Source organism: Excalfactoria chinensis, chromosome 3, assembly GCF_039878825.1.
Source record: "Excalfactoria chinensis isolate bCotChi1 chromosome 3, bCotChi1.hap2, whole genome shotgun sequence".
Lineage (NCBI taxonomy): Eukaryota > Metazoa > Chordata > Aves > Galliformes > Phasianidae > Excalfactoria > Excalfactoria chinensis.
This window is the reverse complement of record NC_092827.1, coordinates 71,080,873-71,106,382: the sequence shown is the minus strand read 5'-3', so window position 1 is coordinate 71,106,382 and position 25,510 is coordinate 71,080,873. Positions and strand designations below refer to the sequence as shown.

The 25,510-nt window shown below is 40.5% G+C and overlaps 1 protein-coding gene across 12 annotated transcripts in view; it reads left to right on the top strand.

Annotated features, from left to right (window-relative positions):
• The window catches only part of RGS7 (regulator of G protein signaling 7), a 237,511-nt gene extending 214,406 nt beyond the window's left edge, over positions 1-23,105 (top strand). For 4 of the 12 annotated variants that reach the window (XM_072332703.1, XM_072332691.1, XM_072332704.1 and 1 more), the window contains one exon: positions 22,509-23,105. In XM_072332703.1, coding sequence (XP_072188804.1) covers positions 22,509-22,670 — 162 coding nt within the window. In that variant the 3' untranslated portion in view covers positions 22,671-23,105. Of the gene's footprint in view, positions 1-6,267; positions 6,938-22,508 lie in introns of those variants that run through there. The other 8 variants (XM_072332695.1, XM_072332692.1, XM_072332693.1 and 5 more) reach the window with 2 other exon arrangements.
• Positions 23,106-25,510: the final 2,405 nt, after the last annotated feature.

Below are 25,510 nucleotides of genomic sequence, written 5' to 3'. Positions count from 1 at the left end.
CCACAGTTATTTTTCTCAATTACATCCAAGTGGCTTTGCATTGAACAAAATCAGACCTCAGTATTTTTATTTGAAATGTTAAAAAACCCAACCAGATGTGTATAGGGACTGTACATGAGAGGATGACCTTGTGATTCATAACCTGATTTGTTGAGCTGAAACTATAAGAGATTCCTGAATCTTTTGTTAGCAGTAATTGGAAGTGGGTTATGCTTGCATCAGAAAGCAGTTGCTAAGCTAAAAAATTTAGAAACTTTCTAAATGCTATCCCTCTACATTAATCATAAAATTAAATGGAAATCACCTAAGATAATCAGTGATAATCAGTATTTTAGTTTGGGGGTTGGGGGATTGGAACAGAAGTGAATCTATCTACACATAAAATCTAGGCTTAGCTTTCCATTTCCTTCAAGCTTTCAAAAATTCAGTACACTTTATGAAAGCCCTGTGTGCACAACTAAAAGCACTATTTAGCTTGTTGTGTACATTATACAGCGCATTTGCTAATGCTTTTGGTGGTCTGCAAGAGACAATATGAATAGTGTCAGAATTGTATTTACATAAGGACACAATATAGGTAAAGTAATAACAAACTTATATTTTCTGTTTGTAATATTTTCCTAAATAAAGTTAGGAAATTTCCTCCACCTCAAGTAGTAACATCATCAGAGCATAGAATTAAAACCACAGTTGAAGGAAGGTGCACTGATAACACCGATGGGAGAAAAGAGGTCCTTTAAGGAAGACTTTAATTTCTCCTTCACATCAGGAACTGTGACAGTCACAGAGGGTAGTCTCTGAGCAACACACCTTTGTGATCACTTGCCCGTGTTTAGCTGTGATCAGTGGTCTGGAAACACAGAACAAAGCATCTCATTTACAGCACATAGGCTCATTTCTTTTCCACTACATGCAAATTTTCCTGTCTTGGCAGGAGACCAGTTAACAGGGCAGGAAAGTGCAGTCTTTTCCTCAGAGCCACCCTGGGGATATGTTCCATCACTGCATGTGTGTGTGACAGCTTCAGATGCCACCACCAGTGTCACAGTTTTATCTGTTGCTGCTTAACTGTAGGGGTGAAAAAATGGGCTTGTTGCAAGTTTGTGGTGTTTTATGAAAAAACAGCCAGTAAAAATCTGAGCAAACTCAGTTCATTTATTAAATCAGAGTCATCAAATGATAATCGTCTTCACTTGTAGCCTCATAAGCAAGAACCCCATGTAATAACACTGAGTTTAAAACCACTATCTCTTACATTACCCGTGCTCTTCCACTTAGCTTAGCACTTGCTTATCAGTTTCCTTTGAGGATTTTCCTCTCCAAACTAGTAACATTAGACTATTTGATGCATAAGAAATATGAAGGCCACAGAACACAGCACACGTTCGCAATCCAATGTCCAGTATAACTTAATATTAAAAATTGCAAATTATGGTCTAGAGGTGGAAATTAAAACTCTTTAAAATAGCTTCCTCATTTCTTGATTTCAGTGGGGTATAGACTTTACAGATGTTTAAATTGATGTTGCGATGTTAAGAACTGTCCCTTCACTGAGAAACAATGCAGATATTAATTTACCGTTAGCCAATAAATTTTTCTCTGGACAGATAAAACAACTTTTTACATACCCGGGAGTCAGACCAGAAGTCCACTTGGCCCTGAAATCCAAGCATGGGCTATATTTTTCTGGAGAACAGCATTTTGAACAAGCTTTAATGCAATATCAGCTGTAGGACCTTTTGTTCAATTGTGGAAAGTGCAGTCATAGAAGTTTTCCTAGTTAGACTTTTGAAATTTGCTTACAGGTTTATTCTTAAAACATGGAAGAATAACAGTGTGTCAGAAAAAAGCACAAAGCTTTGAAAGATATAAAAAAAAGAAAAAACACCTAAAAATAATAAACTATCATAGAAATGAACCTTCTCTTTTTTAGAAGAGAAATGACTTAATGGAAACATAATAACAATAATAATTGAAATGTTGGATTTAGACTAATAATTAGTCTAAAAATCTAGGGTTTTTTTTGAGGAATGATGCCCAGCTTAATGAGAAAAATCAAAAGGAGAATCCCTAGGAGATCCCAGTGAAGGTTGGCCTCCTTGCCCAGTTCTGCAATGATGAGCTGCGCTGCCTTGTTTTTTGCTGGGGCAGAGGGGCTGCTGAGTGGTACTGGCACAGCTGGGACTGTCTCCATTAGGAAACAGAGCACTCCCATTCAGGTATTAGGACAGTGACTGCCATTTCCCAGCTGATAAATATTTGCCTGTGTCCTAAGCTACTGGAAGACTGAGAAATACAGAATGATACCAAAACAAACTACCTGTCATGGTACATGCTGTCATTGGCATCTTAGTAAATCTTAGATTTTACCCCATCCTTCCAATGGCTTTTCAAGTTTTAACTATCCCATCTGGCAAGAGCTTGTAGGGTAAGCACAAATTAGAGCAGCTCATCAGAATATGCGGATTACTGGGGAAGGAGAAAGAAAGAGGGAGTATCACCCAGTTTGGAACATGCCGAACAAAGAACATGCCATTTGTCAGACACTGCTTTTTGTCTATGAACTGCTCCAGGACAGGGAACAGACACAGTGCAAAATTAGGAGAGGACTGCAAATCCCCACTATAGGCAAGAGGATTTTCCTGCACTGAAGGTAGTGGTGAGAACTTGTCCCCTAAACTCAGTAAATGCTAACCTCTTCCTCTTCATCACCTTCCTGAAAGAGAAATATGCTGGCACAGCTGGATGAAAATCAAAGCAAAATCCTGACCCTCTGAGCAATGCTAAATTCATTTGCATTTGCTTGCCTTAGAGGAGCAAGGGCTGGCTAAATCCTGGCCAGAGGCTTACTGTTTCTGCTCCTGTGCCTTTCCAGATGTGCACCTGCCAAGGGCTGTTTATCTCAGCACTGTGTGTGGCACCAGGGATGTCACCTGGGAACTATGCCTGCTGATGCTGGCCAAGCTGCTGGCGTTCAGCATGTATGCCACGCACAAGCTGATCAGGAATGGTGAGAGCAAGGAGGGCCAATCCTCATTTTGTCTCATTTTGACCCAAATAGGGTTCGTGCCATTCTCCCTTTTGGATGTGTGGAGTTTCCCTTTCCAGTTCTACCAGCTGGAAGTATGAGTCCTGGGGACAAACAAGAAACTTGAAAAAGGAGTCACTGAGGTTGCTTAGCAGAAAGAATAAGAATTCAAAAACTAATCTTCTAACCTTCATATATTTCAGCTTTTGTCCCTATATAAATTTCACATTGGTTTCTTATATGTCACATATGAATTGAAGTTGTTGCTGACTGACTTGCCAGATTATCTGAGCTGTGAATGTCCAGCTAGATAAACAGGTCAGTCAGCATATTTGTTGCTCATAAATCTGCACATACTTCTGTAATTTTCCCCCAAGCTCTCTAAAAGTACAGTTTGAAGGACAACTCTGCATTTAAAAAGTTAATACATTAAGGTAGGTGAGAGAAAACTGAGGTCAGTTATTTGGTTTTCATCAATGTAATTGAGTGACTCCAGCTGCTCTGCTGCCTGCTTGTACTGGACTCCCTTGTTGGGATACAGAATCACAGAATCATAGAAGGAAGGGGTTTTTAAAGGTCATTTGCATATGTGCACAAGGCTTCATTTGGCTGGTGTGCTATCATAAAATTGTTAAATTGTTTCAATTCGTATGTCCAAATTAAACCTAAAAGACAAAAATCCTTCTCTTGTTTAGAATTTGGCCCTATACTCCTGCATGTTGATGGCAAGAATACAATAAAAATAGTAAAGTTCTCCTTTTCCTTCTTCAGATGAAAATCTAGTACTTCTGAATTTGTTTTTGAATGTTCTTTAATTTGCTAGCACAGCAAACATTTTCCTATGTGTAATTAGTCATATGCCACATGTTTTAGAACTTGCCCATTTGTTGTAGTTGACCAAAGAGAAAATTTGGCTTATGGAAATGTAGTTAACATTATACCTGAAAGAAACAGGTTAACCTCTGGGGAGGGAAGGTGGAGAATAAGACATCCAGAGAAATCCTTAATTAGGAGAAAAACTATTCAAAGTCTTTCAGTTTACTGTGGTGAGCAGTAACCAGGGAGGAAGTGATGCCAAATAGCAACAAAATTTTCATGACATCTTAATGCATCTATAGGGAAATTTTCAGTTAATAGATAGAATAAGGTTATCAAGTCAGAACAACTCATTAATGTATAGTTTTTTGCCCACACTGAGATCCAAAATTCCTACTTTATGCAATATCCCAGTTCATTCCATAGATGCCAGAATGGTTCATCTCAGTATTCCATGGAATTACAACTCCTAGAGAATCAGCTGTTGGAGATGAGAAGACAAAATTAATTCACAGATTTTATCCCCCAATAAAAGCATGTGCTGCCTTCCAGTGTATTACTGAGGGAGTTGTTCTAATAACTAATAGAAACCAGTTCCCAGAGGGAATTCATTTTTAGACAGTTCATACCCTGTGGAACACCTACATAGTTACAAAAAGTAGTCAAGCTTGTAGGCCTGCAAAATTAAGCGCAAAAATCACCATGAGAAGGAAAGATCAGCATATGCTGAATATTTTCTTAGATTATGTCCAAGGCTGACAACCCTGCACCACCTCTAAAATCACTTAATAAATTTGGGCATACCGTCTTAAATTGTAGTAGTCCAGTGCCACGTAGCTGTGGAAGCTTTTTGGTTATCTAAAAAGTGTTTAGCTTAGTGGTGTGAATAGCTTATTTACCACACTATGGGAGAGCATAATTTAAGGCTAAACTAATGCCAAAAAAGTGAATTTAATGTAGGTAGAAATTCACAGTTACAGCTAGATAAAGGGAGGAGACTATGCCTAGAAGGAGACATGCTGTCTTTCTAAGAAGCAAGTGCTATTACTGTCAGGTGATATGGTGAACTTGAGAGATGAGGAATCTAATCCAACATTACAGACCATTATTTCCCTTCAAGATTACACTGTAGGGGGAAAATTCACCTTCATCTGTATGACATTTATTTCATAGCATGAAGAGTAAAATGGCTATTCTTTTTGTCAAGACCCATTCTGGAATATTGCATTTAAGCAAATGTTCAAAACCAACTTGCATGTCCCTTTGAGCATAAAATTAATTGGTAAGGAAAACAGACAGTAAATATCATAATTCCACAGAGTTACAGTACAACAGATTACTTAACAGCTCATTGATAAGGTAGAATAAGTTTATTTACCATTTACTGCAGAAGTCTTCTCTCTTCACAGTTACGTTTCTTACTGAGTCTCTTTGAAGTCAGTTTGATATTAAAATGAACAATACAATAGATGTAAATATTAAATATCCTTTAAATGACAAGTTAGATAGAGCCCTTTATTTATTTTTTTATTTTATTTTATTTTATTTTTATGATCTATTTATGGTATGTTATCAGGGTATCCCTGTGGTGTATTGAGAAGTGCTGTAACCTTGCTGTGCCAGCTCTGCCTCTGCTGAATTGGTGCCACAGCAGGATGGCATGAGGAGAGCTAACTGACATCTTGTGTGGTTTTGTGGCTTTTGTCTGGCTCAGCTAAAGCTCAGGTCTGCCTGAAATATGCCATCACAACATACCTACACTATCCTATCTGCGCTGTACATCTAACTCTTGTGGGACAGAACTTCCTAAAAAACTGAAACAGCATCCCCGCAACAGGAAGACTGATGAGGAAAAAGACAATGTGAAAATCCAGACACCTTCTATGCAGTGTTAGGTAGTTCCATGTAACATACCTGACCAATACTCCTCATAAATATTATATGCAGTCTCAGCAAGTCTATTGCAAATTTCATGGAAAAGCTGCTTTTCCGCCTGTATGCCATCTGCCTCTTACTTTCTTACTTGAACCATAAAGTAGCTTTCTGCAATCTGACGGAGCTGCTAGAGTGTGCACATCATCGCTGTAGCACAAGGCACCCTCACTTCTGGTGGCCACCTTCAAGTAGTTCTGGGAGAGAAAAACAGCAAAACCCTCAGCAGTAGTTTCTTAACAGCCAAACCCGATCTCATTCAAAACTGGCCTTTGAATTTGCTGGATTACGCTCTGAAACAGAATGGCTGGCTGGCAGTGCAGGTGTGCAAGTGTCAGGGCTTCCTGTGGTTTAAGATTTGACAGACTCCAGTTGGTGCCCCTAGATATTTGACAGTGATGTGGCAACACTGAGTGGTTGCTGATGAACAGGTCTGCAGTGATCATGCCTCTGTTTTCTGTTTTTGTTTTTTGTTTTTATCTTTTCCTCAGGGGAAATCGCTCACATCAAAGAGGTTAACCAGTCTAGTGCAGTCCTACTAAAAGGATCACCTTGTAGCATGGAAGCAGACTCAAATCATTATACATACTTTGTAGCTCACTGATTGCCTGAATCAGAGGACAGTAGAACAAGATGTTGCATGAGCAAGGACCTGACTTGTTTTCTTTTGTGTATACTAAGGCATTACAGACTCCGAGGGACTCTTTAGCCTTTCGATGCCTCCATTTCGAAAACTGTCTGCTCACTTCCTCCTTCATATCAAGCTGGATCTGTGTCTTTTTATTTTCTGCAAGCTCAAGTACAGTGAAAAAAAAGCTTCTGCTAGGCACAGTTTATTAAAAAAAAATACGTCAATCAAAAACTGGAAGAAATGTAAAAAATGCATATATTAATAAATATACATATGGCATCACATTTATTGCACAATAAATTAGCACAGAAGGTTTCATTTCACTGATGTATTCACATTGAGAAAGAAAGCCTGTGTCTTTGTCTGTTGTCTGTATATTCTCTGTTAATGTTTCTTGCATTTATTTTTATACCATATTTAAAAAAGAACACCTTTTACTCCAGATGTATTAAAGTTGATCCTTCCTCTGTAAATTTGTGTATGTTTATATTGTTGTTTTATCTTTCATTAAAATATGCAGAGTCTCTTTCCTTTGGGAAGTTTGAGATTTTAATACCAAATCAGAAGATTAGTCAAGAGCAAAGCCATTCCCAAAAGTTACATACCTTGTGCTTTCTAAAAAGTGACATGAAATGGCATTTTCTTTCTCTGAGTGACACCTAACCAAACACACTTTATTGACAATCATTTACTCTTCATTTTCTTTTTAGCAAGCTAGCAGCAGTGAGACCTTTCCAGCTTGCTCATCATCACATAAGCAAACTTTTCTTTAAGCTAGCTGTAATGGCGCAGTCTACACAGTCTGCTCAGCAATTCAGTTGCTGTCCAAGAGCAGATCAACTGAACTGCATTTTCTTAGGAATGGACGTGATCAAGTCTGGCTGAGAACATGAGTATGCTTTCGCTAAATATGTCACCATTTCTTTCTCCTTGCCGTCATGTATGCTGCAACATTTTAAGCTGAAACGATGGTGGTTTGGAAGTGCTGAGACTAGAGCTCAAACCTGGGGTCGAAAATGAAGAAACCTGCAATTTTAATTCAGGAGCTCAGTTCACATGTGCTGTTGTATGTGTGTCTAATACTGATATTCACCTGAGAGACCTACTCCTAATTTCACAGGAGCTTGTAGACATTGTCCATGAGACAATGGATATAGAGCTTTCTGATGCTAAACAGAGCTAAAGCCATATTATCCCTGCTTGCAGAAGAGAAGCTGCACTTTCACCTAATATATGATTTAGAGACTGTGGCAGAATCTCTGAGTAGAAAAGCAGTGGCATGAACTAAGGCAAATGACAAATAGCTCCAGGGTATTAGATGGTGTGTAGGACAAACGTACTGAAAGATCCTTCTTAGCCATGCACAGTACTGGCTCAGGACAGCCAGGGATGGTACCATCTGCTGTACTCACTTTTGCATGATATTGATAAACAGAGATCTTGTTGCAGAGGGACTACTAAACCTAAAAATGTCATATTTCTCCCCACCTCCCCCATTCCTGACACAAAGCAAGCTGGCCGTAGACACAATCCAGCAGTACATTAGAATAGATTAGTGCTGGATTCGTCTCAGTCAGCACCAGATGCCTACCTGCTTTACTGCCGCTGGGACAGGGCTGCTGTGGGCAGAAGGGAGCTGAGCTGCCATAACCCTGACTGCAGCATCCCCAGAGAAACGGTCTGAATAAACCCAAGAACAAACAGATTGTTCATCACCTTGAATGGCTGCCCCCCTGCTATTTACTTGGTTGAGATCTGGGAGAAGGGAAGGGAATTGTTGTGGTTTTTTCTTTGTTGTTGTTGTTGTTGTTCTTTGTTTTCACATGCTGCGGTGTTTCTGGTTTCTAACTAGGATAATAATCACTGCATTAAAGTGTTGCAGTTTCTGTCAGCACAATGCTTCCGAGCTGAGTTTTATCACAGAACACTGGTAATGCCCATGAGAGCTTCATTTTATCAAGAGCTCCATCTAGGTCAAGTCAAAATATTCAGTCTAGGGAGGCTAGATGAATTCTAATAAATAGTCACACTGAACCCCAGATCTTAAACTCTGAGATTTAATTTTCCTTTACTGCAGAAATGAGAGCTCTGAGGCATGAACTTGGGGCCAGGATATCCACAGAAATTTGAGCTCTGCTTCACTTCTCAGTGCCAAATAGAGATATTTATTTCCCAACTCCTGCTGCCACCGATTGCATCAGCTGGTATACTGCCTGCTTTTCCTTAGGATTTAACTAATTAGATACCAATGTCTGCTTTGAAGAATCACTCCCATCAAATAAGTAACGCTTCAGATTCATGCATTGAATATTTCATATGACTTTACCCTAAGGAAATTATGGTGATTATTTCTTCTCAAAGCATTTTGCAACATTGTCTGGACAATAAAAATATGCGGATTATTTGTATCCCTAGGCCCATTTTATTCTAGACCTTCTTTTGCCTCAGTAGATGTGAAGCTTATACTGAATAGTAGTCTTTTCCTGTATTTGCACAGAAATTAACACAATGGCTATAAGGTTAAAGTATACATTGCAGGAAGGATTTTAAAGTCGTGAGGTAGCTCTGTTGATGTTTCATTTGAGCCTGTGTTTCAAGTGATGCAACTCTACTGTTACATGTGAGTGAATTTGGCTGAAAAAGATAAGCAAGCAAAACCTGCTCTCCACCCAGTTGATTTCTAAAGCCTTTATTTGAGATCTCTTCATCCCTCCACTGATCACTGTCATCTGTCAGTGCTGCCACAGTGGGAATGGAAACTCCTGGTAGACACGATATCTTTTTACTTCCCCACTGAGAAAAGACAGGGTTTTTTTTGTTTGTTTGTTTGTTTTTTCCCCAAACATTATGAAAATCCACTTCCACAAATTAGGATTAACCCAGGGCAAGGCTTATTTGTTCTTACTGTGGCAACCACCAAGCAGACAAAGTATAGCTTTGGTTTCACAGTGGTGTATCCATTAGGAAGTCTAGTGAGGTCTTAATTCTGCTGAGGAAAACTAAGGACCAAGAGAAACCCAATGGGAAGGGGCTGTGCTCTTTGCCTTATGGGGAGAGCCATCAGTCAGCACCTCCTGAGGTGGCTGGGACCATCCTGATTTTCTTTAAAGGAACTGCTTGACCTGAGAACAGCAGAACGGATGTCAGACCTTATGTAAGTTGCCATTAAAAGCTTCTCTCCGAACCTACGAGACCAAAAAGGGAAGGAAAAGGCCTTAAAGAGGGAAGGGAAAAGGAGCAAAATGCTGAGCTGAAAGAGCCATGGAGACTGGCCAAAAATTAATGAGCTGAAAGTGAGGACAAAAGAAAGAAATGAAAATTAATTGCAGTGACCAGAACGGAACTGATGAGGGAGGAGAACTCATACACAGAGCAGTTGGGTGCTGGAGAGGCAGCGTGCCACTGGTGAGACGCCAGCACCAGGCAGGGCTGCCAGCAGAAAGCATCCAACAGCACCAGCTGTGGCTGCTCCTTCAGACATTTTTCTTCTGAAAGAAAGCTCTTAATACCAAATATATGGAATGGCTTTGTTCAAACTGCACCCTTTAATATTATTTGAAATCTTAAGGCATAAATGCCAGGTAGTCGTTCAACAAATAACAAATAGGAGAGCAAAGAAGAGCTCCAGAAAATAAGAACTGCAGGAATGCATTTAGGATATTTACTTATTAAAAATATGAATGAAAGCCAAAGTAAATGACTGAAGTGAGAGAAGGCTGTTTTATTTAAGTAACAGTTGGGAATCGTCAGTGATTTTTTTGTGGCTCTTCCATTTATTTATCTTTATGCCAAGTTATTAACAGCTATTTGAATTTAGACTTAAAAATTAGCATATTTTTAATTTCCTTTCTAGCTAGAGATGTCATGCATAGAACCAGTACCACTGAACTTACTAACTTAAGTACATAAAACATAGAAAATTTGCTAAAGGGAATTTAATAGCTACAGGAACCTTTCTAAAACAAGGTTTTAATCCCATGATGTTCAAGGGAAATTGCCAACAGTTTATTTGAACATGTTCTATGTCCATAATTCATTTAAGTGTGTTGCTAAATAGTTCTCATTTGCCTTTTGATCTGACTAGGCTGAACAGATTAATGCTTTTGCCTCCTTCGCGTTAAAGATATGTTGAAGAAGCCCAATAAAATCTTCTTTGCTTCAGTTTATCCCTTTAGTTTTTTATGAGGCTGCTACATTGACTATAATAAAATGTCCCCTCCATTATTGCCCAAATGTGGAAATGGCCACTGCAATGCTGCAGCCCCTTTCAGTGTTTCCAAAGGGATAACTTCTTTACTGATGTGGGTTGACTCCTTTGCCCTCCTTCAGATTGGAGACGTTATGGAGCTTTTACAGAGGACAGCACTGGGTGGAGTCCGCAGTGCTCCTTCCCTGGCTCCAAGGAGGAGGACTACTGTTCATGTTGTGCCAGCTGTGTGTCTGCCTATACACACAGTGGCAGAGCTCACCCCTGTTGCAATAGGTGGTCACCGCTGAACTGTGTTGGCTTACGAGGCACTGTGCACTGTGGTAACGCATAGGTGTTGTTCCCACTGGTGTGTAGTGCATTATTCCTGGCTCAGTGGGGTGTCTTCAGTTTTCCATTGAGTAGCATCCTAGTTTTTCAGACTGTACTTCTCTCTCTTTTTTTTTTTTTTTTTTTTTTAATTTAATCTGTGAAATACTTGTATTCCTTTTTAATTTCTTTTTCCTGATGGTATTTATTTGTATGAGTGGGAATGAGGAATCCACTGTTCAAGCGCTTTAATGCTAAAGCATGAGTGATTGTGACTGTCTTCATCAGCATTTGATGTAAGGGATCTGTATATGCAGATTATTAAGAGCAATTGCCATGACAATAGACTCTGAGAACCTGCAAAAATTATTTACGAGGGTAAACATGGATAGTAAATATCAAATAATATTCAGACACAATTGTGTTACCTTGTAAGTGGCATTTGCACTGTTTTTATTATACATGTTCTCTGCTCACAAAATATATTCTGATGCATTCATCTTCTCTCTCTTTTTTGATGAATTGATTTTGAAATTTCTCATTAAGTTCATCGTAGATGTCACCTTTTCAAAACAAATGCTGTTTACCACCCTTGCTATTAACCTTGTGGCTGTTGCTTCTACTATGTCACGTGAATGAAGCTTTTCATTATTCATGTAACTTTTCTATCCACCTCTTTACTCCTTTCCACCTTCTCGTTTTGAAAGATGCACAGCAATGGCATTTTTAATATAACTTGCTTTTCTGCCTTTTTATTGAATGCATAATCTGAAGTCTATGACATTTCTTTGAGTTCATCTATTTCTATGTGCTGTTCTTTATATGGCTCATCTGTTCTTTCAGATTCTCTTTTTTCTCTTCCCCTCCCCCCAGATAACACCTTTTTACAATTCTCGGTCTCTTATGGTTCTTTTCCTTCACAGTGACCACAAACAGTCTTTGCACTCTGTTTTATGCTTCTTGGACTTGAAAGAAATTGCAAGAAAATAAGGAGAGAACATTAAAGTCTGGGCAGAAACTGGGGCTAGGGCTGATTCACATGATACCTCTGACCATGACCTGATCTTGCAGGACCTTCCTTTCCCATCCTGCTCCCACCAACTATCCACTCTTCCTCCAGCCAGTGCTGCCCAAACTCCCTGCTTTAGAGGATGGCTGTTAGTGATGGCACCTTCTTAGCTGCAAATGCCCTGCAGATCACTGGGACTCCTATACTTATATCGAGCATGATGCCACAGAAACAGTAAAAGAGCTGTGGACTATCTGGCCTTGTCTTCTTTTCCTCCCAGTTAAACTTGGCTAACGTTGGTAAACAGCATATAAAATGACATATATGACAGAAGTAGACAAGATGTGGCCCAAGCAGATAACAGTGTGGGTGGAGGAAGAGCCTAGGTTGTTGTCCTGGGGAAAACTGATGGGCAAGCCCAGATGTGGACCTGAAAGGAGGTAGGAGGGAGCTGGATATTTCTCAGCTCAGGTGCACTGGTCGGGTATAGTCAAAAGGAAGTCTAGCTGTGTTACTCTTGATGTGGTGGAGGCACAGAGGTTGATCACTGCAGGCATTTGTGATTCAGAGTAATTAGGAGCTTGGATTTCCCTCCAAGCAACAGAGGGGTGGGAGGGTCCACAGGCTGATGTAGAACACTTGGGTCTCTTAACAAGCAAAGTGGAGGGGACAGAAAGGTAGCTTAAAGCTCAAGATTAGCAAGCATTTCTAAATGCTGTTCTGTGCTGATTTGGGAGGTATTATCAGTGAAACTAATGAACTGCTATATGGAAGCTCATGTTGTACAGGCAGCTTTCTGAAGGAAGGAAGGTAAGTCTCTAGTTTCATCAATAGATAGCCTTTAAAAAAAATGTTCTGGTGTTTTGAAACAGTTGACTGTTTAAAACTGTTGAATATACAGTGAAGGTAATTAGACAGATAATGTTTACTTAATGATGAAACAGGTGTCTAGAAAGCCAGTTTTAGGATGCATTTGTAATTGTTAAGACAGTTTAGGTTGGTCCTTTTCTTCTTTTACCCCACCTGAATCACTTAAATAGCCTTGCAGGAGCTCTGTCTAGATTTCCTTTCTTGACTCCCTTCTCATGTTTTTCCCCTCATCCTTTCTTGTCTCTGTTCCAAAACCCAGACACAGGGCAGTCACTCCAGCTGTGCTCCCACTTGGTGCGTGTGTAGGCAGGAGGGATTTTGATTTGTGTTTATTTTTTTTGCCTCTAATGAGAGCACATAATGTCAGAGTTTCATTTTGTTCCAAAGAGCTTCTTCACAAGTGCAATTCCTGTCATACAGGCTGATAAGATCTGTTTATTTTTGTTTTTGTGTTCATCTGCTATTGACACTTAGGCATCTTACACGGAGGGAAAAGATATTTATTTATTTATTAAAAAAGAAAGTTCTGTGTTTTTTATTTGTTTGTTTGTTTGTTTTTTGGCTGATCATTTCTAAAATATCTGCCGGTCAGAGCTGACTGGAACAAATGATGAACTAATTGACCTCTATTATCTACTCTGACCTCATTGCCACATTAAAACTGCACTTTGGGGTCCCTGTCTACAAGGAGAGCTGAGTATCTGCTGATCTCCCAGTGCCTCTGGTGGCATCTCACACTGCCTCCTCCTGCCCCAACCTCCCAGCACACTTAAACTGCAGTCGGAGATGTGAAACCTGCCAGGACTGACTTAAAGTGTGATTAACTTTTGCTGAGTGGGTACTATCATGCTTGCTACCTGGATGCCAGCTGTGACACCTCTTTGGTACAATAAGGTGTGTTGTTTGTTGTTGTTTTGTTTTGTTTTTTTTAAAACTTCTGAAAGATGTTTCTGACGACTCCTCTCACTGCTGCCCACCCCACCTCCTATGTGGGGCATGTGCACATGTCTTCTGGAAGCCTTTGAAGTCTCTTTCCACCAATGACACAGATGGGGCAGAGCGCCTTTGATCACTCTGTGTCTTTTCGTGAGCCCTAGAAAAGAAAAACAAAGAGTTTGGAGGCTAAGAGACCCAGAGGAATGAATAGAACAAGGGAAGAGGAATGATCAGGACACAGAAATAACCTCTGCAGCAGTGGCACTGGTGCCTGTGCTACAGCCACCAACTTCTGCCTCCTGTGAGTGGCTGTGGGTGGCTGCAGCCCCCACTCCATTTATCCCAGTAAAGCTCTGGGGGAAGTGGCATAGGAGAGGGAGATGCAGGACACACACACTTGCTGGCACTGCTCGATACAGAAATAAAAGGCCGAGGATAGGCACCAGAGGAGCCTAATCTGTGTGTTCTTCAAACCACGCTGAGCCCCCCTGTGTTTTCTTCTCATCTAAACAAAGTTTGCACTGTATAAAAGAAAAGAAGGAAGAAGAAAAACAGCTACGTTGCTGGTGTGGCAAAGACTTATAAAGTTGCCTGTGGTCCTGTGGCTGGCTGCAAGTTCCTACTTGGTCAGAGAAACACTGCCTGCAGCATTCAGCACCCCTCCTCAGTACCACGCAGTGCTGGTTTCTCATAGCAGCTCTCCCCTGGGCTCTGCAGCACTGTTTATTGGTACTGATGCGGCATCACCAGCACGGTCAGTGTATCAGCGCCCATCTGCCACAGTATGGCCAAGATTTTAATTCTGCTAAGGATAAAGTATAATCAGAGCAGTAGCACTCACTTGGACTTGCGTAATAGTTTAAAATACAAATTTTGTATCTGCGCTGGATGGAACGTTTTTGGTATCCGTTACAGTCTGTCATCTAAGGAATCTAAATAGAGCATAAAATCTAAACCAGAGGACTCAGCATCAGTCAAAGCAATTTTCTTTAGCGTAGTAAAGCAAACAGTTTGGTGCTGTAAAAGGGAGGGGCTGTTTGTTTGGGCTTTTTTTGTTCTGGGGGGGGGGGAGGAGGATGGGGGGCTGTATTTTTCTTTGCTCGTTTCATTGACTCTTTTGTTGTTATTTCCTTCCTCACGTTCCCCAGTTGTTCTGAAGCGATCGTTTTCCCTTTCTTTCCGTTTGGACTTCTGGTTAAGCCTTGCTGAATACCGCTGCTTACGGAAAGACAGCGCAGAAAGCCCCTTTCCTTTCACCGAGCCCTCTCTCTCTCTCGGTACAGCGCTGCCGACAGCGGCCCTGTCTCTCCCCTCCCTGGCCTGGACGGCTGCTGACACCTCGCGGGGGCGCACGGCTCCGCAGGCGGTGGCGCTCACCGCGCGGTGGTGCTGTGGCGAAGAACGGCGCCCCCACCCGGAGCCGCGGGACAGGAGCGGGGTCTCGGGGAAAGCCGTGCGTGCAAATACACCGGGATTCTCGGGCAGCCATCTCAAGCTGCTTTTGCCCTCTTCCCCACTCCGTCCGTGTGTTGGGATTGCTGAGAAACAGCCTCTGTTACTTCAGCTGTCTCCATCTGATGTTGGTTTTTTGCACGTCAAATTGCAGCTTTACCGCAGGGGCTGTGTGGGATCAAGAGGCTGTACAGCCTGGTGTCCTCTGAACTGTTTTTGAGGGAGGCTTATCTATGGAGAATCATGGAGTGGGAAGATAGTCTGCCCCTCTGAAACTTACGGGATAGAAGGAATGGCTTTGTTACACCCCAGCCCTTGTAACAGACAGATAACTTTCATTACATGATGCTGAATGAAAAAAATATATTAAGTACTTACATGTAATATATATATATATGTCTTAATATATATACATATATTATGTCTGGACCGAATGCAGTGTAAAGCAATTGTCCCAGCTTTAGGGAATGGGGAGAAGTTTATCTTTGCTTGGATATATGGCACTCCCCTTTGGGATGGTGTCATTTAGTAATTTCTGCCACATGTTGTTATGAGTAGGACGTTTTTGTTTCCATACTGTGTTTCCCTCAAGTCCTGCTGGATAATATTTCAGATGGTCACGGTCAGAAAGAGCGTGTGACAACTTCCAGATGTGCAAATAATCAAAGCGATCTGCTGATCTGAGGAAACACACCAACAAACAAATGAAGGATAACTCAAAGGGCTGCACTCAAAGTGGGGGGTCACGTTCTGAGGTGGGACAGCAGGCAGGACATTCCCAGAGTGCCCGGAGACATCACTCTTGTATGAATCATTTGGTAATATTGAGAGAGTCTGGTGATGCGGCTGGGCAGGCACAGGAACCAAAACCAAGGGGTCTGGTTGTGGATTTTGCATAGCTTTGAGCGGTGCTGACTTCCCAAGGAGCAGAAGGGCTGATATCAGGTTGTGCTGGTGAGTGTTGCTGTGTGGTGCTGCATGTACAGAGAAGCAGGATGCAGGCTGCATGTGGCTTACTGCTACAGCACGGGCAGCGCAGCTCCATCCTCGGCCACAGTAGGAACAGATCTTCCAACCCCCTGTGTCCTACAGCAAGTGTGCTGGTGTCTTTGTGTACATGAGCACAGGAGTGCCTGCTGCAGACAGCGTGTTCTTTGAAACAGATGTGCTCTACTGCTGCCTGCTGTGTGTGCAACTGGCACTGCGCTGCTGGAAAACTGGTCTTCAAAGCGTCCTGTGAGGAGCATTATGGATCAAGCATTACTAGTAGTATTGCTGCTATCATTGCTACTGCTGCTCCTAGTAATGGGCATGGTTTAGTGATAGTTTAGGAAGGTCAGCTTGATGCTTAAGCTTAATTGTCCTGAAGCCTTTTCCCATCTAGATGATGCAATGACCCTACTGCTAATACTACTATTACTAGTAATTTGTGCTTGCTCAAGACCTGTCAGCTGATGATGGAGGAAGGAAGATCTGATGGCTTCCAGGGAAATGCTGGATTTTTGGAAGCTTCAGTGATTCCTGCAGGCCATTTAGTGACAGAGCTGATGTTTTTGAAGCATTACAATGTGGGAGACTGCTACCAAATAATCTTCTTCCTTACTTGCAAGGCTTTACATAACTTTTTGTGCAATCCTATATAATCTTTTACCACTTGGGTGCTACTGATGAAAGCAATCTAGCAAGCTGAGATGCATGCTAGGAAAAGAAACAATTTTGTGACTGTTTGTCTCTCATTGGAGGTGGCTTTTGTCAGTCGGACTCTCCTTACTGTATTCTCCAAGGATTTTGAGAACTGGCAAGATTCTTCTTTGACTTTGTACTAAGAATCACATTGTACCTACATAGAAATTGGAAAGAGCAATATCCTTCTCACCTGGGACATCAGCTCATGGTGCCTACATGCATGGAGCAGAAGCCCAAGCGAGATAACTGTTGGAAGTGGTGTAGTGGACTTGGAAGCAGCATTCCACAACAGAAGCAAGCAGTCTACAATGCTTCCATGGACCCAAAGGTGAGGAGGTGCTGCAGCTTACAAGGACACCAGTATCCTGGTGCAGTGAAAGAAGATGTTGACCATGACCTGGGCTATGCAGAAGATATTTATGGTGATGGATCATCTCTGTCCCGATTCATGGCTGTAAGACTAGGGTGAAAATGCCTTTTCATGTGAAGTTTGGCAGCCTACGTTCATCTAGTTGGACTATCGACAGCATGTGCATCCATCATTTATAATGTTGTAAAGACTTCCAGGTCCTTTCCCACATCCACAGAAAAAGCTGTAAATTCCTAAGTGTGACAAAATAAAAATGGAAACCATTCACTGCACTGGAAGCTGAATCAGAAACATGATAAGGAAATTAAAGTCTTACCAACCAGAAAAGCATGGGAGAAAAAAAGCAAGCAGCTTCTATCTACTACCAACCTGTTGATCAGCTACCTATTTCTATGCTATCTGCCTATTTTTAAGTTTTTACTGAAGAAAAAAGAGCTCTTCCAGTTTTTTCTTTTTCCTTTTCTTTTTCCTTTTCTTTTTCCTTTTCTTTTTCCTTTTCTTTTTCTTTTTCTTTTTCTTTTTCTTTTTCTTTTTCTTTTTCTTTTTCTTTTTCTTTTTCTTTTTCTTCTTCTTTCTTCTTTCTTCTTTCTTCTTTCTTCTTTCTTCTTTCTTCTTTCTTCTTTCTTCTTTCTTCTTTCTTCTTTCTTCTTTCTTCTTTCTTCTTTCTTCTTTCTTCTTTCTTCTTTCTTCTTTCTTCTTTCTTCTTTCTTCTTTCTTCTTTCTTCTTTCTTTTCTTTTTTCTTTTTAAAAAACAAACAAACAAAAACCAAGGAAAAAATATCCAGGGTTTCTCTGCCATTGTGACAAACATCAGCATTCACTGAGCACAAACACATAGGTCTGTAAGACTCACTGGATCATTAAGTGTCATTCGTGTAAAGGTACATTCCCAGCAAGTTGGTTGTTCCATCCCCAGGCTTGGTGTGGTTCAGATCATGTATTTGCTCTCCAGTCAAGCCTCCATAGTTTAGAAAGAATTGTATTTTGTTCTTCAGAAGGTGTGTCAGTCTTTGTTACGGATAAAAAAGACAAAATATGCCTTTCATGTTTACTCTTCCAACAAGGGCTCATTTTTGAAGTATTTGCTAGCCATAGAATTACAGCCACATTGCTTAACATGTTGGGATTTTTTTTTCTTACTAAAACTCAGACTCTGTCCTTTCTTAGTGTAAGGCTTCCTGAAGGTGCATTTACCTCACTAGTGTTTGTCATTTCATTGTCATCATTAATATATATATATTTACTCTGACAAAATCCACTGCACTACTAAAATCATTTTGTTGGGGTAGAAAGAGCACATTAAAATATTCTCACAGGGGGAGGATCCAAAGTATAACTTGCATAACAAAATCTTCCCAGTCATTTCCAAACTAACTGTAATTTACAACGAAAAGATAAATCTTTCCTGTTAGTACTACCTAGATGTGATATTCCCAACATTTCATAGTCTTTCTCTAAGTTTTGCAGCTGTTTTAATTTCCTGGCCATAATAAGCCTACCCTGTGACTCCAGCACCCACTCAGGGAAATCTACAAAAAAAAAACCCCAAAATCTCTATCCATTATTGTCAGCGTTCACATATCTTCTAACTTGCTTTCCCATTTTTATTTTACTTGTTTGCAGTTTTCTCTTTACCTTGCAGACTTCTTCCTTCCCTCTGTCTCCTACTTATTCAGAGTGTCTAGCCTCTCTCACGTATTTTAATAACCATCATTCTCATCTGCTGACTTCAGTTCTCAGCCAAACCCTAGTAAAGTCAACAGAAAGGCTTTCCCTGGAATTCTAGATGTGTTTTGTCTTTCTGTTTTGTTTTTGCTTCTTTCTTTCCTTGCCTTATTCCTATTGCTGCCTGGCTGGCCGATTTAAAAAAATATTTTCAGTACAGCTTGTCCTCAGTTGACTAAACTGGTAAATAATGGATAAATATAGTTTTGATTGAGAACAGCTTTCTGGCAAAGATGGAGTACAGCACTAAAGAAGAATTTTTCGCACCTTTAGTCATAAGATCTGGTTATTTAAATTAAAACCAATTACTTAACCTGCCTGTACAGCACACAAAAATCATAGATGTCCTTGTACTGTACTTTGTGCTGCCTACACTACACTGGCTGCAACAGCCAGGTGGTAATTTTATTCTGTGAAATAGAAATTGCCTGGGTTTATTTCTTTCCTCATATTAAAAGCAGCAGAAAATGAATTTTGATATTTAATCAAAGACTTGGCCTTCTTTTTCCCAGTGATTTTTATTTATTTATTTATTTATTTATTCACCATCTGGAAAGGAAATGTTTTTCTATCATAACCTCCCGGCTTCAACACGTAATAATCATATTATGAATTCTTCAGTGTCTTCAGTCTGTCTACCTACCTCTGTAACTCAGTCCTGCTGTGACGGTACTGTTTTCATAACAAAACGTGCTTACTTGATTCACTAAAGGGACGCTGCTGTGTTTGTTAGGGTGAAATTTCACATTTTGCCTAAGAAACATTCAGAAGACTTTTATATATATATTCTACGTGTCTGTTCACACAAAGGATCTAGGAATACATAGCAGAAGTAAAAATCTATCTCACAACAGTAATATGAATGTAAGTCATTGTATTTTGAATTTTTATGGCAATAAATTATAGCAATAGTTCACACAACCCAGCTATTATCTCAGATTGTCTCTCTGCAGAATCACAAAAACAATCTGAGTCATCCTGACCTGATTCATGTTCAGTTCCTGTTTTGGAAGGCTTCCCTCACCATCATACAGGCTGGTAACATTTTTCCTGTGAAGGACAGTTTCTGTGCAACAGCTTCTCAGTCTATGGCAGAATCTGCAGCATGAATCATGGAAAATATGTATCCCTGCTTATTTATAGCTGGTTATTTCTGCAGAAATTCGTGTGTCAGAGGAGCCATGAGATTTTTTTTCTACATGATGCATGTGGCTTTTGGCAGCTTGATGAGAATTGTTTGATGGAGACCCATCTGACACGTCAAGAGACACCCAGCATGTGAAAAAGGAAAAAAAGAGAGTTGATGCATAGGGTAAACCATAGAAGTTTATCACAGAATGATTTGGATTGAATGGGACCTTAAAGATCACTCAGTTCCAGCCCCCTTCTGTGGGCAGGACTGCCCCCCACCAGCTTAGGCTGCCCAGGGCCCCATCCAACCTGGCCTTTAGCGCCTTCAGAGATGGGGAACCACAGCATCTCTGGGCAGCTGTGCCAGTGCCTCACCATCCTCTGAGTAAACAATTTCCTCTTAACATCTGACCTAATTATCTCCTCTTTTAGTTTAAAGCCATTCCCCCTTGTCCTGTCACTATCAAATCATGCAGAAAGTTGGTTCCCCTCCTCCTTGTGAGCTCTCTTCAGGTACTGGATGTACACAATGTGGTCTCCCTGGAAACTTCTCTTTCTCTAAGCAAAACAAGCCCAATTCCCTCAACCTTTCTTTACAGGAGAGGTACTTCAGCCCTCTAATCATCTTTGTTGCCCACTTCTGGACCCACTCCAACAGCTCTGCCTCCCTCCTGTGCAGAGAGCTCCTGGTTTGGATATAGCACTCCAGATAGGGCCTCATGAGGGCAGAGTAGAGGGGGATAATCACCTCCCTGTTCCTGCTGGCCATTCCTGTTTTGATGCAGCCCAAGATACTGTTGGCAAGTCTGGAAAGACTGTATGAACAATTTTCAGACAGAAAAAAATCTACTTTCATGAGGAAAACAAGGCACCAGAGCATTGTTTCCACTGTTCTCCCAGGGTCGTCTTCATGTTCTGTCACTTAGTTCTCATGAAACTTTTATTTATCTTTGTTGTGGCTTTATCTTTATTTATGTATGATCTATTATTTCAGATAGTACATGGAGTATATATTATTTCAGTTAGTAAATGAAGCTGATTAATTAATAAATGACTTTGTCACTCTCAGCTGAGAAGCACAACAGAAATAGAGAGATTTTTGTTTGCCAAGCTTCCTTGCATCACTAGAGAGAGATGTCTGAAGTGAAAATGCGGTACAGTTAACTCTGGGCAATATCTTAGACATTAAGTGAATAATAACTTATGACTTCAGGGAAATGGAGCTACACACACTAATGGTGTTCTAAATGTTTCTGCAGTGGAACAGTTCAGCAGGAAGCAACTTTATGTCTGATAGTATCCTGCAAAAATATGGTGCTACTTTACTGCTACTTGATTACTAAGGATCAGCAAGAGAATAAAAGCTTCGCTAAAAACATTGTCGAATATTATAAAGGTTAGGGTTATCATACATAGAAGATTAAAGGATCTGAAGCAGAGAAAATGTGAAGCACTTGGTCATTTGATGGCAGTTGAATGAACAGTAGTCATTTCTACTGCTGACAAAAATGAGATTGAACAAAGAGGAATGTAGAGTATAGGCTGTGCCTGCTGACAGGAGCACTCTTCATGAGAACTTTAAACAGGATGTGTAGTCTCTTGTCCAGATCATCAGCCAAACACAAACGCAAAGGAGAAAAGGTGGTCCAAAACTGCCGTGATTCCTGGGAATATGAATTTTGACAGGGAAGTCTTGTTCTTTGATACATGTTTTGAGCTCTGAGGCATCCCATTTACTTCAGGCACTCCTAAAGTTCTCCTGAAAGACAACAGCACTTAGAGCAACTAAATGACTGGAAAGCACCTTCTAGTAGAAGCTTTGGGTACCCAGTCCTCTGAGCTTAAAAGTTAAAGAGTGACCAATCATGGACGGTAAGTCTTTACTTCAGGCCTAATGGTCTTCCCATCTAGCAAATAAAGATATAAAAAAGATCTGGTGGCAAGAGTTGGGCAGTTTTACAGGAGGAAGCAGCTACACCAGTGATATGTGCATCTACTGGCATGGACAGCAATAGGATATTGTGGCTTTTCTTTCATTCATAATTTTTAAATCGAGAATAGATGTTGTTGTTGCTTTTTTAATCTAAAAGACATACTCAAGTTTAAATTGGATCTCATTCAAGGATGTTCTGTGTTCTAAGTTATGTGATTATGTGACCACATAGTGACTCCTAGTTTTGTAATCTGAAAATCTTTCCTCTGACAAATAAGGCTGGAGGAGCTGTTACTCTGGTCGGGACTTTGCATTCAGCGGTGCTCATTGTGTTTACTGGGGTCAGCATTCACCTGTGTTCATTCCTCTGAGCCAGTGACGTGCTGACTGGTGACCACTGCAGAGCTGCACTAGGCAGAGCTCTCCTGCCTAGGTCAAGGATGCTCCTTTTTCACTTATTTCTCTCCTCCCAGGCTGGAACCCCACATTCATTTTTCCGAGGAGCCAGGAACCACCTTGAACACGGAAACTTCTGTAGCGCTTTGAGAGTAACCATTCATAAAGACCTTACAGCTCTGAACTACAGCACGCACAAAGAACACTTTTTTTCTAGTGACTACAAAATGCTTCCATAAGCTCTGCTTAACTGAAAGCTCTGTTAGCACTGAGCAATAGTGGAGCTTTGTATGTTAGCCACTAAGGATTTGAGTAGGAGATAACTGTCATTATGTGTTCTCCTCAGAACCACCCGCACTATTTCAGAAGAAAATCAAGCTCCAATCAAGCTGCTCGGAGATTATGAAATACTCAGATGTAGAACACCCGGCTTCCCTGGTGTAGCCATGGGGGTGCAGTGCAAAATACTGCTAGGCAGGCATTAGTCTCAAGCATTGTGCTGGCTGGTTATATAAATACAGACAGTTCACAGAAAAGCCTGCTCTTGTGAACTTTCAGCCAGCATTTTCAGACTAAGCCATAGGTTATTCATATAATAAATGAATGCATATCTGTCAGAATGTTTAATAAAGATAATATATGAGAAGCATGAAAAATTCATTTTCCTCTGCAGTAAAAATATGTTTCTTCTTTTGAATATAGGTCGGTAGCAATAGCAGTTTAAAACTTTTGAAGCTCTGATGTTCAGAAAACAGTACTTTGACAGAATTATACTAAAGATATGGGTCTTGGAATGGAAAACATCAGATCAGATGAAAAAAAAATCTGATGAAGTAATGACTCAACTGTCCTCAACTAATATATAAACCATTTAAACATGATATTGGTACCAAAAGGTAAACTGAACCATGCAAAATGATCCAGCAAAGTCTATTTTTTATATCTTTGTCCCCAAGAAAGCCAGGGGAAATTGTCTTGATGTTAACAGCTACAGCAGAAGGTGGTTTGGGAACGCTGTGAGTTGACATGAGCTAGAGGTAAAAAACAAAAGCTACAGATCCATTTTCCACAGGCACATTTTGATGTGTAAAGTCTCCCATCCTCATACCTGACTGCTGTGAAATGAGGTGAGGAGCTCTGCTCACTGAGGGTATAACTGGTCTGTGAACAGGAAGAGAATTCCAACTGGAAGGACTGTGGTGAGCAAGTGAACTACTGATGTCTTTCTTTTCCAAAATAATCACTGGAGTGTTGTCTTTGAAAGCTTTTCTTGCAGTCTTCACAAAATAAAGGGCAAGGAAAAGGAAACTGTGAGGATATGTGTGGGCAACTCACATCTTGAAGTCTGAGCAAATAATACTACTGGTTTTAAAAGATCAGGTCAGCTGTTTCTGGTTTCACTACTGGGAGTATGCTCAACCTGAAAAGGTAAACGTTTATTTGGCCGTAGTTGCCATATCACCTAAAGCAGCTTGCTCTCTGCGTGTGTTCTCTCCCTTAAAGCATCAAGCAAGGAAACATGAATTTTGCCAAGCAAATAGCATGAATTTGCAACTACATTGTCAGAATAACAGTGATTTTTATTTCCTGGATGGTCCCAATAGACTTGAATATGACCTCCATTTTCAGGCCTACATTTACAGTCTTGTGAGTGCAAATGACTCCAGTCTGGTAAGATGAGTTGAAAATATTTACTCTCCATGTAGTAATGTACCAGTTGTGATTCCAATACACCAGTGAAGTTTTCAGATATAGTATCTCCACATATCTGCATTTCAGATTTTTTAATTATTACCAATTGACTTTACATTTTACATCACACTAAATGTCTACATTAACCATTGATATTTGAGCTCAGTGGACGGGGAAGTGAGAAGAGGGAAGAGAGTAAAATACTGGGTGTATCAGTAGCATTATAACGTTGGGTCCCAGAGTCTGAATCTGAGGAGTTTTTGGCTGCACACTTTCAGTCTAAGACCTGAAGTGGTGATTACACATCAGCGTTGGAGCTACTGATGCAGTTCTGAGGATTGGAGTCCATTCTCTGCTGCTGACAGCAACTGCACCTTCAGCAAGAGCTCTGACACTCTGTAAGCACAAACCTGCTCAATTAACTTGCTTAATTCTTTTCACCCAAGTGCATACAAAACACTTCTTTAAACTCTATCTGTTTCATTCTAAAATGATGCAAAGGTGCAAGTGCTTCTTGCTGCCAGAAGTCTACAGGAGCCCTGCACTTTGGAAAGAGGTAGGTGATGGAGGAAATGGACTGGCAAAGGTGCAAAGGAGCATTCCTCAGAGCAAGAAGTTACTGCACATCTCTGCTTTGTTTATTACAGAAAAGAACCTCTGGTAACAATAAATGCTGCTTTACTATGGTTGTTAATATCAGACAAGGAAATGCCAGAACTAGCTGCAGTCCAAAGATTTCACTCTGTAGGACTGTTTATTAGAATAGCAGAGGGCTAAGGCAGCTGATGGAAAACATTTCTATCAACAGTTTGGTGTGACAGACAATCCATTCCTGTGCTACCATGTGCTACAGATATCTTCTTCACATTCCTATGTAGGATTTTCAAACAATGAAAGGAAGTGGTCAATGCACTCAAATTTGATAGAACAACGATGGCATTGAGTTTTGAGGTTGCAGTCATGTGTCAAGAGATTATTTGTGCTGGGATGGTGAGCTCAATACAAGAACACATACTTGATACTTCAATCTCAAAAACTTACTAAGAAGGAGGCCAGCAAACTATTATTTTCTCTAAGCACCGGTTCCTTTTAGATATAATATCATAGTAACAGCAGTCAAAGTTGTGCTAACAGCAGCCAGCAAGGGTTGAAACCTTAGCCCTGTTGAAACCTTCAATAAAAATTTCACTGAGAAGTAAAATTGATTTTCATGCAAAAATAAAACAGAGTTTTATGTAACGGTTAATTTTTCTGCTTTTCACCCCTCTAACTTTGTTACTAATTCTCTGAAACAGTACACCTAGCAGTACTATGTTTTAATGCAAATGGTAACAGATTCACTGCTAACCAAGTATCAGAATGATGATGTAGATCTGATACTGTAATG